At 41.1% G+C, this 13,258-nt stretch overlaps 2 protein-coding genes across 12 annotated transcripts in view; one reads left to right on the forward strand and one right to left on the reverse strand.

Annotated features, from left to right (window-relative positions):
* The first annotated feature begins 3,774 nt into the window (after positions 1-3,774).
* On the forward strand, positions 3,775-6,373 carry ZAR1 (zygote arrest 1). The gene is made up of 4 exons (XM_069977612.1): positions 3,775-4,401; positions 5,057-5,149; positions 5,224-5,298; positions 6,230-6,373. Exons 1-4 carry the CDS (start codon positions 3,775-3,777, stop codon positions 6,371-6,373), a joined length of 939 nt encoding a protein of 312 aa, XP_069833713.1.
* A 4,425-nt stretch (positions 6,374-10,798) lies between these two features.
* The window catches only part of FRYL (FRY like transcription coactivator), a 209,078-nt gene continuing 206,618 nt past the window's right edge, over positions 10,799-13,258 (reverse strand). For all 11 annotated transcript variants that reach the window (XM_069977609.1, XM_069977607.1, XM_069977608.1 and 8 more), the window contains one exon: positions 10,799-12,911. In XM_069977609.1, the coding sequence (XP_069833710.1) occupies positions 12,653-12,911 (259 nt within the window). In that variant the 3' untranslated portion in view covers positions 10,799-12,652. The remainder of the gene's footprint in view (positions 12,912-13,258) is intronic.

The following is a 13,258-nucleotide window of genomic DNA, read 5'->3' on the forward strand; positions in this document are numbered from 1 at the left end:
ACCCCAACTGATTGAAATCCTTGACATGTCTCTAGGACAGTGGTGAAAGTGCCCATTTAATGATGTTATCTAGGATTAGAAAAAAGCTGCTTCCTTACAAAAACAGTGCCACCCTTGCTCTGAGTTTGTGTGTGGCATTGCAGCTCATTTCTATTAAAGTGAAAGTAGCTGAGCTGTATTGCGATATACAACTGTAACCTGCAGAACTGATGTGACTACAATCTGAGCTGTGAATGTGTAGCGGTCGTCTGAGCACACAGCCAGCCCACAATGCCTTGCACTCTAGTGTGTCCAGCAGATGTCAGAACTGTGAATAAATAAAGAATAAAACAGTAATACTAAATATTTAACCTATTCCACAGTATAAATCTACAGAAAATGTTACAAATCTTCACAAACATGCTGTGTAAAAGTGAAATGTTCCTTTAAATATGGAAAATAGGGATAAGTGACATAATTCCTTATGCTAAATCAGTATATACTGAAGACAGGGACTATTCCTTGCAGACTGGATCCAGTTGGCCCTGCAGCCCTGAATATGACTGTAATGTGAATTCTAGCGCTGTGTATCTGTATATCTGACACAACACTGTATTATGGCGCACTAGCCGAGCCTGGTGGGGAGGACAATTTATATGGGGTATAATATAAAGTCTATCATGTTAGTGAGTGCCCTGCGTAACAAGAGGAAACTCTGCTCCAGGAGGTTAATGTTATACAGTCTGCATGCTTCACTTATTACCCAGAATCCCGAGCTGCTCAAGTTTTCTGTACAGTGGGTGACTGTGGGGTTATGCGGAGGTGACAGATGTGTCTCCAGCATGTGAATGTGACCATAAATATTGTGAATTATTACTGCGCTCAGTGGAGAGATGGTGTCATTTATTTCTCTGAAATGGCTGTTCTGTATGATATATGGTATGAGTACATTAGCACCAGTGGGATGGCCACCCTCCAACCATAGGATGCCAATCCTAGTATGTTTATTCTTCTTTATATAAGCACATGTGTAGTCTAGGACATCATACACATGGGGTGTGGTTTTGGTCACATGCGGTGACTGCAATGTGAGACTGCGGCCTTATGGGTCTACCAATTAGCTGACAAAATGCCTCATGGCTTTTTAGGGTACTATTACACAAAGTGATTTTTCAACAATCAACGATAAACGACCGCTATTGCGAACGACCTAAAATCGTTTACCCAATTACACGGAACGATGATCGTTACTTATGATCGTTCATGCGGTCATCTTGTTGTCGATATTGCGGTCGTCGCTACTGTGAACAACTGAACAACATCCTATTCTATGCGAGCGATTTGTGAACGAGCAACGATAAAAATAGGTCCAGGTATCATTAAGCGATCAAAATTTCTCGTTAATCATTTAATCGTTAACTGCTATTCAACCGAACAATTATTGCTCCGGACAATTTAACGATTATCCAAATGATAATGGTCCCCTGGAATAGGGCCCTGAGGCTATGTTGCAAAAACTTAAAATTTTGGCCGTTTTACGGCCAGCTTTTTGCAGAACAGCCTATTACACACAGCAGATTGTCCATATAGCTCTCCCCAAACGATCATTGAATCTTGTAATAGGCTCTTTAAATAATCCACAAGATCTGTTTAACTAAATTAAAAGCAGAGATTATAGTCGATGGCCAATCCACCTCTATGATGGCCCTATTATGCCTCCATACAAAATACAGCTGTAATATGGGATACTACGTTTGGCATGTTGTCTTCCCAGGCATATTGTCCATATTACGGACATAAACCCTCCTGGCGTTCCTGGGCTATTTCTAGGGTTCTGTACCAATAGGCAAACATCTGTATTTAGTGGTTTGGTTTTGCTTGGGGTTATAATTTCTTGCTGTATGCCCCCTGCCAGGCTGTCAATAGCAATCTGTGATGAATCTTACAGATTGTGTAATATTTGAATATTTAGTTCAGTTCGGTAGAACAAATGGGGTTCAGGGTTATATCCATTATTATAACAGTTAAACATGGCTGCAATACAGACAAGACAGGATGCACAAGACTAAGAACAAACTGTTGGCAAATGGTGCTGTCAGGCACGAAACATAAGTACAGTAGGATTGCTGCCATGTGACCAGGATAGTTTCTCAGGGCAGTAAATTGCAAGAGTCACATTAGACTGTATGGGCAGAAAACCCTGCCAGCTCCTTACCTCCACTCAAGTTTGCAGCCTAAGGCTATGTTCACACGGTATTTTTGGTCAGTATTTTTCAACCACACACTGTTGAAATTGAGTGGATGGCCACCACTTAATGGAAAAGAATTGCCCTAAAAATGTTATTTGCCATTAAATGGCAGCCATCCACTAAATTTCAACATGGGTGAACATAGCCTTTCTGTGTTCTGTGTTTGCAATCCACTCCTGGTTTGGTTGAAAAATACTGACCAAAACACTGAGAATACTGACAAAAATACTGTGTGTGGACAGTGCCTTATACAGCATACCCATAACCAAAATTGCTGAGTAACTGGCCATGCGCATGAGGTTAATTTTGATCACTTCCATCGACCGCTGCCTGCAAACAATTTTTTTGTGATAGGCAATGTCATACTGATTACTGGTGATAGGCCATGTTGGATGTAAAATAAGTGTGTGTTACAACCGCCAAAATTCAGTTGATTATTTGCACCTTTGCTTATGCTGATTGGGATCAGGATATGTTCACACAGTATTTTGGGCCTTATGGTGCGTTAACACACAGAGATTTATCTGAAAGATCTTTAGGGTACAAACACACACACCGTATACGCAGCATATGTAGATGTAATCTGCGGGTACAAACACACACGGCATATACGCTGCGTATTTACTGCTGCGATACGCAGCAAATACGCAGCAGATACGCAGCAGATTAGATCTAAATAACTGAACACAGCATCAAATCTGCACCACCAAATCTGCTGCGTATCTGCTGCGTATCTGCTGTGTGTGTTTGCACCCTTAAAGTGACTGTACCACCAGGCCCGGGCTTTTAACAATCCCATGAATAAATGATGGGCCACATTGTGTTCCATGTGTACGGCCAGCTTTACTCACTACATTACACAAAGTTTACAAATATCTGAAAAAAGCACTGATGAGAATTAAAATGAAATGACAATGAAAAGTGGCACAGTTGCACATAGTGACCAGTTATCGTTCTTTTTTAAAGGGCTTCTTTAAAATAAAAAATGGAATCTGATTTGTTGCTATGGGCAGTAGCTCCACTGTTCCTTTGCAGCAGTTTTGCTAAATACCCCTCAGAATTGTTACAACAGCAAAACAGCATACGTGGACCATAAGTCAACCATAATGAGCACTATGAGACTCTCTGCTTACATCACCTGTATATTAGCTGCATTCTTATTCTAGAGGGCCATTCATGCAAAATGATAGTATACAGCTGCCTGTTGGTGAGGTGCAACTCTTTCCAAAACAAGGAGAGATTTGCTTCTTCTTTCTGCTGAACTTTACTTCCATTTTGTCCATTCTATAGAGAGGAGACTCACACTGTATATACTTCCATCAATACCTGCACTATTGTGGCCCAGAAAACAAACAATAAAAATGTGACACTGTAATATTCATGTGACATGACCAAAGTTACCACGTACCCCTAGCCTTGTATTTTCTTGTATATTTCTGAGCCTCAAACTAAACCCCATGCAGCCACATCCCATCCACACCCTCATTGCCAATCAAGCCAAACACTATTTAAGCAAGCACCTGGGCTATGCTGTTGGCCAGACATTATGGCTAGCTTCACAGAAGAGGCAATGGATAACTACATGTATTCAGCATACAATCCTTACTCCTATAGGTATGTTAATCCAAAGAGTAAAGGAATGAGCTGGAGGCAGAGGAACTACCTGTCCAACTATGGGGACACTGGAGAATATTTTGATAACTATCAAAGAGCTCAGTTAAAAGCTATCCTGTCCCAGGTAAACCCCAACCTTACCCCACGGCTGAGAAAAGCAAACACCAGAGATGTGGGCATCCAGGTAAATCCCAGACAGGATGCATCTGTTCAATGCTCTTTGGGCCCCAGAACTCTAGTGAGGAGGAGGATGGGAGTCCTCAAAAAACCTCAGCAGGTTCTTTCAGAACAGGGAAGTCCTGCATCTCCCACAAAGATAGTACGCTTCCCCAGAACAATTGCTGTGTACTCGCCTGTTGCTGCTGGGAGACTTGCAACTTTTCAGGAGGAGAATCAAGATGCTCTGAAGACCACTGAGGAGACTGTAAAAGATGATGGCTCTGTAATCGTAAGTGATAAGGAGGTCAAGAAAGATGGTGACACCAAGGAAGTTAATAAGGAGGGTAAGGATGAGGCCCAACCAACCCCTCCAACAGGGCAGACAAGGCTGCGGTTCCAGGCAAGTAACTTATTTTTCTGATTTTGAAGTATATTCTAGATTATAAATGCTGACATCATCATGTGGCAAATGCTAAGGCCACATCCAAACATTGCAGAATTGTGCTTTAAGAATGTTGGTGCCCAGACTATACTGTTTCACAATGTATGTGTGAGAACCTGGCCTAATGGTGGTACTCACCAGATTAAATCAATGAAATCCATATTGGATGCTTGGACTGTGTTCACATGCAGTACTGCAGGGTCTTCAGTGAAACAAATTGGTAATGCTCACTAGATAATCACACAGAAAACCTGACACATTGTGAACCCAGAATTTTTTTAACTGTGCTTTATAACTAGGTTGGGTTCAATATACAGAGGCACTGCTCTTTTAATTGGAGTCCATTCCTTGTCTGGCTCACAAATATAGTTGTGTGGAATACTAGGGGCAAATTCACATGGGGCAGACTTGTTCCCTTCATCTGAATAAAGCTTGCCTTCACACAACCCCATGCACGACTGGATTTAAGTTGCAGAACCTTCTGTTTACCTTGCATTGAGATGGGAATATTATCCGTAACACATAACAGAGGGAGGGATAACTTGTTCTGCAGAAGCCAGTTTTGTGGAGTATGTCCTTCCCTTATTAACTATGCCATAATACTATTTTTCAGTTCTTGGAACAGAAGTATGGATATTACCACTGTAAAGACTGCAACATTCGTTGGGAAAGCGCCTATGTTTGGTGCGTGCAGGGCACCAATAAGGTGAGTCTTATGTTGGGCAGCAGGATTGGGGTGTGCACTACAAGAACCCTTATTGTACCACTTGCTTTCATCAGGTGTACTTCAAACAATTCTGCAGAACTTGTCAGAAGTCCTTCAATCCTTATCGGGTGGAGGATATCATGTGTCAGGTAAGTGCACCTTCAATAGCTGAGCCACTACTATAGGTCACCTTATTGCTGATCTTGTACTAGTTTATTTTGTACTGCTGTAGCTTGGCTTCATGCAACTATCACTCCGTGTAATGGAATGATCAGCCGATTAAACTATCATCGGCTGACCGTGTCTTCAGGTCCAAACCTAAACTCGTTGGGCACGCATCGCTGCGTGTAATAGTGATGCACTGCAAACGGCTGGTGATTGTGGCATAAAGTAGCAACTTACCTTACCATGTTTCCTGGTGTCCTCAGCTCTGCCTTCTGTTCCGTTCTCTGCACTGACAGGCAGCGGCCGGTGACCTGTCACCGCAGACACCAGGGAATGGTAAGTCAATGCTTTATTATTTTACACTAAAGGCAAGGGCTGCACAGACATCACTAACAATGTCTGTGCACCCATTGCTGCCCAATAGTTGGCCCATGTAATTGCTTAGTAAACAAGCGCTGATTTAGCAGATCTGCGATCGTTCAGTTTATAATCTGGCCGTGTAATTCAACCCTAAACTCTGCAATACCAACTAATTATTCTCTGCTTTACGACTAATGTACATTATGGCTCTATTGTGTAGCTTTAAATATGTCACCAGTGGAAGACTGTGGCTCCACTGCAGCTATAGATATACCTTGTAGGGGTGGGAGCTTTCAAGTATAGCTACTGCAGAGAATGAATACTGTGGCACTGAACAATAAAGTTATCTTCTATTCAATGCAAGCCATGGTCACATGGTGCATGAAGAGCAACAGCCATGGTGAGAAGTTACAAAACAAGCATTGCTCTTCATGCTGCATGTGATCATGGCTTGCATTGAATAGAATATGGCTTTATCGTTCTGTGTTGCAGTATCCATTCTCTGTAATAACCAATGTGAATAAAGCCTAACAGATACAAAATGTCTCTTTGCAGAGCTGCAAACAAACAAGGTGCATCTGTCCTGTGAAAGTGCGTCATGTAGACCCAAAAAGACCTCACCGCCAGGACCTGTGTGGGAGATGCAAGGGCAAGAGGCTCTCCTGTGATAGCACCTTCAGCTTTAAGTATATCATTTAATCCAATCTCGTGCAGTCTACTCCTCTCCTACTGCCAGGCTGGATAAATGTGGATTTTTGTTTTTGAAGTAAATATCATGTAATTTTCTCACAGCATATCCATCAGTATACTGAATAAAATCTCTGGGTTAAGATGTACTGGTTTAGAGGACTGTGTGTATTTTGTTGGATAAATAGATCGTCTGTAGCCATTTAACACCAGATTCACAAGCAAAATCTGGCACTTTGCAGGAGGTATCTCAAACTTGGTGTAACAGTTGTCCATAACAACCAATCAGATTCATCTTTTAGAGGTGTTAGATTCTGGATTTAATTTGCTTGTGGCACTGTTCCCGTTGCACAAGGTTTACGGTTGCCTCCTTTGTGTCCCTACATTGTAGTTATGGAATATGGCTGAAACATGCTCCAATGTGGTCATCCATAGCTGCATGAGATGCTGATCAATCCTGGCAACATTAGGGGTGTCAGTCTGTTTCCTTGATCCTATTGCTGTACGCAGACTAGCCAAATAGTTGCAGAGAGAAGTAGCTGTGGTTAAAGTCCAATCTGTTTATGAAGTACAAAAAAAAGTTGTCAGACTTGGCCAAACACAACACTACAGCCTCACAAATTACTGCGCAATGAAGTTTAGGGGAAAATACAGTAGTGGGAGAAGCTATAGTTTTTGTTGGATAAAATTTTAAAAAGTGCCCTTCTGTTCCTTGCATCAACCTATTTCAGCTCTATGCAAGACAGAATAATGGGTTTGTGCGTAAGCTAATATAGCTTTGGTGGACCTATTGAAGACAATAGTTAGCAAAATCCACAGCAGATTTCACTCAACATGGAACTAATTGCCAGAAGTGTATTCCAGCCTGTCTCTGGTGTTGCCCATGGACATTAAGGCTGGGTTCACACTATGTATATTTCAGTCAGTATTTGGTCCTCATAGCAACCAAAACCAGGAGTGGATTGAAAACACAGAAAGGATCTGTTCACATAATGTTGTAATTGAGTGGATGGCCGCCATATAACGGTAAATAACTTCCATTATTTCAATACAACAGCCGTTTTAAAATAACAGCACATATTTGCCGTTAAATGGCGGCCATCCACTCAATTACAACATTATGTGAACAGAGCCTTTCTGTGTTTTTAATCCACTCCTTGCTTTGGTTGCTATACAGCCTCAAATATACGTAGTGTGAGCATAGCCTAAAGATGCACACCACACTCTGGCACCCTTTTTATCTATTGCCCTTTCCCATCAAATTAGTGTCTTTACCCCCCCCCCCCCCCCTTCTTTCTATAGGTTCAGTGTGTGCAGTGCTGTTAAAATGTACCATAAGGTTGGTATCTCAGACAAACAATTGAGGTATGACCAATCTCTTATATTCAGAGTAACCACCATGGAGTGAACAAGTGAATGCGACCTTAATAATAATCTTCCAGCCAATCATGGGCATTTCTAGCCATATATTACCTACAATAGGACCTTTAGATACCTATGTCTATAAGCACAACTTGAAAATTAATTCCTAATATAATAAAGAACAAAAATGCTGGACAATAAATGTCTATTACATAACAGATTAAAAACAAGGTTTTTCTTAAATGCAGGAAGCAAGTACATACATTGGAGGGATTGCTGGGCAAAGAGGTAATGAAATGTGTGTATATATACTTGTATAATCAAGTAATTAAAGTAAAAAAGTCTGTCAGAGCCACTGATATGGTCAAACACACAGTTAAATATGGAGTCTCCTCACCGTACTTGCCCTCTACAGAACTGCCCAGCCATGTCACTCACCCAACGCTGCATTTCGCCAACAAGCTTTGTCAAAGCTTGTTGGCGAGATGCAGCGTTGGGTGAGTGACATGGCTGGGCAGTTCTGTAGAGGGCAAGTGTGGTAGGGAGACTCCATATTTAACTGTTTGACCATATCAGTGGCTCTGACATAGACCTTTTTACCTATTTAATTACTTGTATATTATCTGTGGCCCTGATTACGTATAGTTTCTATAATAGTTTGGTGTGTCTCCCCCTTTATATTGTAACAGGCCCTCCTCACGTTCTATATATATGCGTATGCACATCTGTACATATACTGTATTTCATGACCTCTTTGCCCTGCAATCCCTCCAATATATACTTGCTTTCTGCATTTTTTTTAAAACATTGTTATGTAATAGACATTTTTTTGCTAATATTTAAATTTATTGTCCAGCATTTTTGTACTTTATTGGGTATACATTTCTAGCCATGTTACATACTGCATTGTTTAGCTTTAAGACCAGATTTACCCCAGGGTAGGCAATCTGCATCTGATAGGATGGATTCATACCCTAATTGGCTGAGTGACCGGCACATGGATTAGTGAGTCCAGGGATTGCCCAAAAACATTCCCCATACCATAACCCTGCAACCACTAGCTTGTGTTCTTCCACTGCTCACCTGACACACCAATGTCTGTCTGTTTAGTGAAGGTAACCCTGTTGCCTATAAGCAGAGATTCAATTAGCATTTTTGGTTAATGCCACTTTGTTAGTAGAGGTGCAGTACCCATCAATATACATCAGAGCCCCATATGTAGTAGAATTTTCTGAACTGCTGTTTTATGACTAAAGCTGGAAGGCCCCAAGTTCATTTTGGCGGTGAACTGCTCCGCTGTAGCATATTGGTCTGCTCTCAAGCACCTCTCTAACTGATCTTCACATCTATCAATGGCAAGTGGTTCTATGTTGCTTATTCATAATTGTGCCATTTTATCCATTGCAACCCTGATAAATCTGTTTTACCAATGATGCATACGTGTGCACGCAGCCTTGCACACCTTACATACCCACAAAGCCAGCTTTTGACATATGGCTTCCTTCATGGCCTAAGGCTGCTTTACACCAAAAACATGTTGTGTTTTTTCCCTATCCTTGGCCACCATGTTGTATTGTGATGGATTTTTAATTGGTGTGTGAATAAAGATTTTCTACATTTTATGGTCTTACTGGATCTCCTTGTAGCACTAATTGTGTTAGAAAACTTAATATATACCTGTGGCTATATAGAAAATAATAAAGACACTCTATACTTGTGCCTCTGTGCATTCCTAGTGTTCCCCACTGACCACAGCCATCAACGCGTCCCAGATGAACTCGTCTAAGCAGTGACCGCCTGCTCAGCCATCTCTGAAGTGGTGGCATCTGCAGTCAGCGGGGGACACAATAGGAGCGCAGAGAAGTAAGCATAGGTTCTTTATTATTTTCTATACAACTGCAAGTGTTTGTGTTTATCTTAAGTGTTCTAACTCTGGATAACCCCTTTAACATTAAGTTACGGCTTTAGGACAAACCAAGTTGTCACTCAATAATTAAATCAATCAAGTCATAGTGTAGCCTGATTCTAAACCAGGGTTAAACAGAGTAGATCCAATGAAATTAGGGTGTATGTTCCACTTCTGGCTCTGGTTTGCAAATACTGATGAAAAATATTAAAGTATGAATGAGGCCTAATGCTGCATTTAGACAGCCATAAAATGTCTGTATTATGGCTGTAATGTCTATACCAGTCATGATGATCTAATGCTAATTTCGCTTAAAGCCGAAGTTCTGAATATTGCAGTCATAGGCTGCTATCATTGGACGCTGAACAAGGCCAAGGACTAGATTCAGACAGCTATAATAGATATCCATAAGGAGTCTGAAACTAAGTGCTAAAACAAGTCTCATATCCGGTCAGGAGTCGGCAATTAAGAAGTCTGCTCTACTCCCTGCCGCTCCTCCTGGGGTACTGGGAAAATATGGATCCAGTCCTGGGAAACAGGGAGAAGGCTTCAAAGTCTGCAGCCTGATGAACAGAACGCAGATATGAAGCAAATTAATTTGCTTTGTTCCTACTGTAAGTTCACTCATGTCGGCAGCAAAACCTTCAGATTCAATTCTGGGTACTAAACCATTAGCTTATATTGCAGATTTTTGCAATTTAAGGCCGGATTCACACTACATATAACACCAGCCGTTTTGTGACCTGACCGGGTCACAGAGCGGCTGGTGTTACTGAAAATCATCCCGGCCGGTACTTGTGTTGAATTGGGATGCGAGCAAATCCGTGCGCACCCGCATCCTAATTCCCTGTTGCACACAATGGAGCATGCGGCCAGAGCCGCACATGTACAGCTGGTTGGAATCCCAGCCGGAGCACATAGTATGTGTGTATACACTCCGGCCAGGATTCCATAGACTGCAGTACAACGTAAGTTTTACATTAATCACGGTCGCTGTTGCGAATCGGCAACAACAGCTGTGAATAATTCAAAACTGACGTTGTGTGAACATAGCTTAAAAATTGGCCTCAATATCTTTTAGTGGCAGTAATGACAATACAATAGGAAGTCATACACCCAAACCAGACAGAAGCCTCTCAAGCATCATAAAAACGGACAAGAAAAGGAGGTTGCAACATTATACAATCTTTTTATTTAACAAAAAAGAATGGCTGGTAGGATGTAAGGAATAATGCACTGCTAAATAAAACTACTTGTCCCCAGTAAGTATTTCTTAAATTAAGAAAAATCAGTAATACCATCTAAAGCACCACGTCCCCATCTGGTGTCAGAGAAAATACAGTGATTACTTAGGACTAATGTGCCATGATGACTGGTCAGATCTGCTGTTCCTTTAGGTGACATGGATTCCTTACAGGTTCATACCTGCAGCCTATTAGAGTGCAGACAGTTCAACATTTAACCTCTTCAAAGCTGTGGCACCTACAGTACATAGGTAAGCCGGTTCCAAGTGTTAAACAGTTAATATGTACATAACATAATTCTGGTTTTTGGAGGTCCAGTGGCCCCATGTAAAGGCAATGCCAAGTAATGTGTCCTTTATAAAGAATACATATCCTCGCGTACAGAAATAAATATATACTTTCTGTTTTTAATCACAGTGGGTAAAAGGTGTATAAAAATTGCAGAGTATTCCTTCTTAGACAGGAATCACTGGGGCTACATTCATTTCTTATTTTACAAAAAAATGTTATCTGTGTACATAGACACCTGTTTTTCTTTGTTGTGCTGTATATGCATTTTTAGTACAGTGAATGTGTATTGCCAACGCTGCACAGATATTTGGTAGCTTATCTTGTTGATTCTTTTCTATAACGGTTTCCTGGTATAGAATAAGTTATGGACGATAACAAGGAGCTGTCGATATATTCTTAGCTACTCAACATGGTCGCCAATGTATGACCCTTTCCAAAACGCCACTATGAATAGGGTTTCCTTAGCCTCTGTACACTGAACACCCTAGAAGACTGAATTGCACACATTTACAAGGAAAAAAAATACTGGTTTTGCACCATACGTAGATTCTAGAATATATACAGAATAAAATAAGTTATCTGTTGTGTCTATTGAGAGTGCTGTTGGGCAGCAGGTATCTAAATATACATTATTAAAGTCTCTGCAGGCAGCTACTTTTTGGTTAGTTATCTGTATTTATACCATAAGCACTGGTCAGAGAACTGAGCAGCATTCTAATAAAATTAAGATATATTATTTCTTTTAGAAACACCGGGAAAAGCCCAGTTTAAAATAATTAAAGGTCCTAACATTTACAAGCTATGAGTTGTTAGATCTAATAAAATAAAAATTTATCCAAAAATAATGTCATAGTACTCTTTGAGGCATGCTTGAAGACTATGTACAAACATTCACACCATTAGATACAACCACGCGTTCCTTCTGTCACCCATCATGTCAGGCAAGAAAAAGCAAAATAGAGACATGTACAACAAAAATAGCAACATGAACAATAAAGTTCAATGGTTTCCAAAGTCTTTATGAGTCATCTTCTGCCAATGTCGCACGGGACACTCCTTATGACGCTGAGCATCTATCAGGTCTGCTAACTCCAGAGTGACTGGGAACCAAAGACACTCTTTGGGCAAGTCACTGCAGTCCACCACCATGCCTCTCTGGTTCTTGCCGTCTCCAAGGCAGAGGGGGCTATATTGCAACTGCACCTCTATGTACATCATTTTAGCCCTTTAGCTTGTGGATGATACATATGTAACAAATACATTGACAAAAAATAATAGCTTTTACTCTTACATCCTCTGTACAGAACCCAAAAGTCCAATATTCCCAGCTTCTCATTCTAGCTCTGGATATCCCACTTGCTGGAGCTTAGTCATGAGAAAAATTTAGGATGCAACTCAAAAGATATTTTACAGTAAATATGGAAGGTGCTTAATAAGATCATTTAACATCCAGTGCTTTAAGTCTGAGGCCTACGCAGCAGTAGGTGCTCAAAACTCAACGCTCACTACATTAGTGGCGGGCTTGGTTTTAGATAAAAGCTGGTAGGACTGCACCATGCGCAGTGACATTCGGATTTCTAGGTTTAGCTCCATAAGCTTAGAGCTGGCTTTAGACATGTCCTGCTTGCAGCCAACAATTGCAAAGCTGCCAGTCTGGCCCAGAGTCTGATGTCGGAAATATATATGCAACAGAGTTTGGATGGGATCATCTTCTGAGCTGCCAAATATTTCATTGGGCCAGATAGTCCTAGAAAGCAAAAGCAAAGAGTAGAATTAAATACAGTGGCATTACATAACCAAGACATCACTGCCCCATACTTGGTTGGTCAATGATATATCCATCAAGACTCTTGACACTTGTATAAGGTCTGTAGCCTCTTGAATGTTTGCTTCTGCTCATCTTTGCATCACTATACTATTGGTAGCGGCAGTGCAAGGTACTGCAGTGTTGTGCCATTCAAGAAAATGGGACCACATGGCCCTTTTAAACAGAAGCTGTCTGAAAACAGACCCCAATCGATCTAATATTGATGGTCTATCCTAGGGATAGGCTACCAAATGTGTAAGTCTAGACCCCCCCCCCCTCCCTTTAAG

Source organism: Dendropsophus ebraccatus, chromosome 7 (genome assembly GCF_027789765.1).
Source record: "Dendropsophus ebraccatus isolate aDenEbr1 chromosome 7, aDenEbr1.pat, whole genome shotgun sequence".
In the NCBI taxonomy this organism is placed as follows: domain Eukaryota; kingdom Metazoa; phylum Chordata; class Amphibia; order Anura; family Hylidae; genus Dendropsophus; species Dendropsophus ebraccatus.

Coding starts and splice junctions, on each gene's coding strand:
- ZAR1 (XM_069977612.1), top strand. CDS start 3,775: ATGGCTAGCTTCACAGAAGAGGCAATGGATAACTACATGTATTCAGCA. Junction 4,402..5,056: donor AGACAAGGCTGCGGTTCCAG/GCAAGTAACTTA, acceptor ACTATTTTTCAG/TTCTTGGAACAGAAGTATGG. Junction 5,150..5,223: donor GCGTGCAGGGCACCAATAAG/GTGAGTCTTATG, acceptor TGCTTTCATCAG/GTGTACTTCAAACAATTCTG.